Genomic DNA, 4870 nt, shown 5'->3' with positions numbered 1-4870 from the left:
AAAGAAGGGGAAACTAAGCTTTTTTTAAGTAAAAAAATAGGGTCTATGAAAAAAGATTAAATCTTACTTAATTCCATGTAATAATATCAAAACAAACAGAAACATTAATATGTTCTCAACTGGGCAGTTTAAACAAAATATGAATTTTTCTAAAACTGAAATTTAAATTCAAAATTCTAATTTAAATCTCAAGACATTTATTAAACTTTATTAAGCTATTACTATTATTCTGTGGCACTCGAAATTGAACCCAGGGCCACTGAACGAGCTATATCTCAGCCATTTTTCATTTTCAATTTTGAGACAGGGTCTAGCTCAGTCACTAGTTGTCAAGAAGGGCTTGAACATGTGCCTCCTGTCTGTCTCCCAGAGTGCCTGGATTACAGGTGTGCGCCACCAAACCCAGCGTGGGCAAAATTATTTTTCAAGCTATATAGAGTATGCCTTTCTTCTAAATATAAGGGGCAGATCATCCTTTTTTTTTTTTTTTTTTTTTTTTTTTTGGTCTTTTTTGAGACAGGGTCTTGCTATGCAGTTCAGGCTGGCCTTGAGCTCACTTTGTAGCCCAGGCAGGCCTTGAACTCGCAATGATCCTCCCGCCTTGGCCCCCCGAGTGCTGGGATTACAGGCGTGAGCCACCACGTCCGGCTCAAATCATCAATTTTAATTTTTAATAAAAATGTTGTTTCTGTCAGCACAGTGGAATAAATAGGTCCTTGTACTTCTCGTCCATCGGTGGCACTGACCTGCTGGCCAAATGCTCCAAGTTTACGCCTCTCTCCAACTGGGGTAAGGGCCACAACCAGACTTACTCTACACCCGGGTGTGCCCATGTGCCCATCTCACCTGGATGAGCTCATCGAGGCTTTCCTGAAGACTGTTTCCCAGAGTGGTATTTCTGTATAACTGATATGCCATGGCTCAGGAGAAAGAAATTACTGTTTTTTCAGGCTTGCATTGATATCCTAAAAATGAAATATAAAATCATTAAAAAGATCACACTACAATATTATAAATTATGTATATAGTCTACCTCATTTTTCTAATAGAACTATTAGAACATTTAATTACAAATTACTATATAATACTTTTAGAATTTCAAGGAATAATAAATTATTTTCCTAGCCTTTTTCTGTGATTTTGACACAGGCAATGACATCTTTTTAATATCCTACAGATTTTTTTGTTTTTGTTTAGGTTTTTTTTCCCCCCCTCTTTTGAGGCAAGGTCTCACTATGCATCCCAGGCTGGCGTCAAACTTGCAGAGATCCTTTTGTTTCAGCCTCTCAAGTGCTAGGATTACAACTGTGCTCCACCACGTCTGGCACCTTACATTTTATTATTTTTGTCTTTTTTTTTTGCAATGTTGGGGACTGAATCCAGAGCATTTGCACTAGGCTACACCCCAGCCCTTTTAAAATTTTGAAACAGTCCTGCCTCTGCCTCTCACAAGGCTGGGATTGTAGGTATGTGCCACATCTGGCATCTTTTTTTTTTTTTAATTAAAAAAAAAGATTTTTTTTTTTGAGATGGGAACTCAACTGATCCTCCTATCTCAGCCTCCCAAGTAGCTAGGGTGAGCCAACATGCCTGGTTTTTTTACTGTTTCTTTCTAGTCTTCTTTCTTTCTGTTTTTTTTTCTGGTACCGGGAATCAAACTCACAGGCAGGCGCTGTGCCGCTGAGCTAAATCTGCAGCCCCTAGTCTTCCTTCTAATTTAGCCTAGAATTTCCTATGTCCCATCCATTCTCATTGCTGTCCAGTCAATGATCTAGATAGTCTTCAGCTCCTACTTACTCCTGCACTTTCCTGTTCTCTTACCAACAAGGGGCTGACACTTGGACAGACAGATACCAGGGAAAGATAAAGACAGACTTTTGATCCTAAAAGCTTACTCTTGTGATAAGGTAAGAAACTAGGAAAAAGGTTAACTTCAGCACAACACAGCAAGTGTGACAGCAAGATACACGTAGCATGCTGATGGAGAAGTCTGCTGACTGAACTGGCTTGGAAAAGCTTCTAGATTCGTTGAGCTAGACTGTTTAGTTCATCTTTAGTTGTGCAAAGCAGGAAAGTCACTCCAGGCAGACAGAAGGGAACAGGGTGCGGAAGCCACAGCCCCTGAACCGTTTTAGGCAGGGAAGGTCAGACAAATGGGCTTGAGTGTGAGTAGAAACGAATAAGGATGTAAGCTCCAGTAGTAGATTCAACAAGTATTTATCTAGCTTCTACTACATTCAGGCATAAGATCTCTGACCCCAAAGTACTTCCCCCAAACACAGGAAGATATACATTCAGGGAGTATGCAATTATCAGTTAAAACTTGGAAAAATAACAGCCAGCCGTTGGTCTTCACATTACACTTCGAAAGCATTTCACACAACAGAGAATTTCTGTTTTTGAGACATTTCTTTGGCTTCTGCGGTATCTCTCAGTTCTTTCCTCTCACCTCACTGGACTACATTTCTTGTTTTCTGCTGCAGATTCCTTCTCAGCACCCTGACTTCCACCTACTGAACTGTCCCGAATCTTCTTAGGTCTCCTCTCCAGGCGCTTTTCTCCCTTGGTGACTCTTATCCACACTTATGGCTTTAGATACTGTCTATCTGCTGGTGACTCCCAAACCTGTATCTCTAGTCCTGACTTCTCCTCTGGTACCTATACATGAAACTGTCTACTTGAGCCTGAATAAAAGTATCAAGCAGGATGCTCAAATTAGATCTGCTCACAGCCAGTTTCCTGACATTACCCTTCAACTGTGCTGTCCTCAGTCCTGCCCATCTCAGTAAGCAGTACACCTACCCGCCCAGTAAAACAATTCAAAGACCTAAGGGTCAACATCAACTCTTTCTCTTACCCGGCATCCAAGCTTTCAATCCTTTCAGCTATTCCTTCTAAGTACAGCTAGAATCTGACAACTTCTACTGTCTTTTGTTATCATGTTAAGTCACCATCATGTCACTAACATTAACGTGACAGCCCAGTGAGTAGTCTCGTCTCTTTTCCTGACTGTGCCACCCACACCCTCATCGCCAGCAGCAGGACATCAGGACTTTACAACATAAGGCAAATTACAACATTTGCCTATTCAAAACTACCAAAACTACCTCCGAGCAGCATCCTGCCTGGGAGGAAAAAATACAAACAACCAAAAACCCAACCACAGTGGTCCTGATAGTCTCTACGGCTTACTCGCTCTGCACCTCCACTACCCTCCCTGCCTCACCTTCTCCTCCGCTCACCCCTTCCTCTGCTCTAGTCACACTGGTCCCCGCTGCTCTCTGACATCGTAAGCAGGCTCTTGCTTGAGGGACTTTGCACTGCCGTTCTTTTTTGTGCACATTCTTCCCAGACACCCACACAGTTCACTCCCTCACCTGATTCAGATCTCTGCTCAAACTTCACCTCAGTAGAAAGGCCTGCGATCAGCCTGTAAGAATAACCTCCCTTCCACGTGCTGTTTCATTTTCATTCATACCAATAACTGATATATATTATACATTTACCACCCAGAACAATGTATGTAGCATGCATTCAAAAAGTATTTGCTGAGTGAATAAAAAACTTGGTGGTGTGTCAAAGTACTAACATCAAACATTAGAAATATATCCAAGTGGGAGACAGTTTTCTACTTTACTGTGGAAACTAAAGCAACAGAAACTTTCAGACTCTCACAACCCCACCTAACTACCTCCCAGTACTTTACTCTGCCTGTCTGGTTTGTCACTCTTGTTGAACTACAGCCCTACCTTGCTTCATAAACTTAATTCTTTCCATGGTTTTGGTCACACATACCTTCCTCTAAATCCACTCTTTCTACCTTTGTTGTCCATCCCTTCCCGTACCCTTGAGGATTATGCATCCCAACCCCACTCTTGGTACTGGTTGGGGTTTTTTGTGTTTGCCAGGCAGGCGCTGTTCCACTGAGCTATATCCCTGGCCACACCAGATACCGCGAGCTGAGTCCAGAGCCTTTGCACTGAGCTACATCCCCAACCCTTCCTCGTTTTGAGATAGGGTCTTCCTAACTTGTTCAAGCTGGGCTCAAACCTGTGATCCTCTTGTCTCAGCCTCCCAGAGGTTAGGACTGTTAAGTGTGTGCCACCACGCTTTTCTCTTCTCTTCTTTTCTTGAGACCGTCTCCCTACGCAGCCTAGGCTGGCCTCAGACTCTCCATCCTCCTGCCTCAGTCTCCCAAGTACTGGGATTCTGGTTGTGAACTACCATGCCCAGCAGCAAGGATGCCGTTTCAACCATTCAGTTGTTCCCTCTCTCCTCACCACCAAAATTTTCCTTCTCCATGTTCATTTTCATCAGCACACAAACCTGTGGTTACTTCTCCCATTCTGGAGTAAAAAAAAAAAACCTAACACACTTCCTCCCTGAGGCCCACTCCATTTCTGCCCTCCTTCACCGTCAGGGCCTGGAGAGCTGTCTGCACTCACTGCCTTCCTTTCCTTAGCTTTTCTTCTAAACTCACATCGAGTGGACTTCTGCCTCTGGCGCTGTAAGGAAACAGCAGCTGAAGATCATCCGTGATCTGCTCGCCTAACCCTCAGTCCCGCCCGGACCAGAGCACTTGACAAGGCTGATGAATCTCTTCGCGAAAGGATCTTTGTTAGCTTCTGGGGCGCTTCACTTCTGCGGCAGGCTCCCCCTTCGCGACACCGCCTGTCGGGTGGCCCCCTTCCCCTGAGCCCTTAACGTCGGAAGTCACCGCTTTTGACAGCAGCCGTCTCCACCCACGCCTGCGAGGTAACGTCCACGCCGGCGGCTTTGAGTAAGGACCGCTGCCACGAGTGTCAACGCCCCCGTGGGCGCGATCGCCCTGCCGGCCCCGGCTCCGCGCGGCCCGAGCCCCCGCGGACGG

At 44.7% G+C, this 4870-nt stretch overlaps 1 protein-coding gene across 1 annotated transcript in view; it reads right to left on the bottom strand.

The window, feature by feature from the left end:
* Gtf2a2 (general transcription factor IIA, 2, 12kDa) overlaps positions 1-4870 on the bottom strand; it is a gene marked incomplete at its 5' end in the record, with an annotated part of 13771 nt that extends 8901 nt beyond the window's left edge. The window contains 2 exon segments of the mRNA XM_005393828.2: positions 847-965; positions 4481-4870. Of these exon segments, the coding sequence (XP_005393885.1) occupies positions 847-918 (72 nt within the window).

This window comes from Chinchilla lanigera, unplaced genomic scaffold, assembly GCF_000276665.1.
Source record: "Chinchilla lanigera isolate Chin_1 unplaced genomic scaffold, ChiLan1.0 scaffold00049, whole genome shotgun sequence".
Taxonomy (NCBI): domain Eukaryota; kingdom Metazoa; phylum Chordata; class Mammalia; order Rodentia; family Chinchillidae; genus Chinchilla; species Chinchilla lanigera.
The sequence above is the reverse complement of the archived record's forward strand: the minus strand, read 5'-3'. Positions and strand labels throughout refer to the sequence as shown.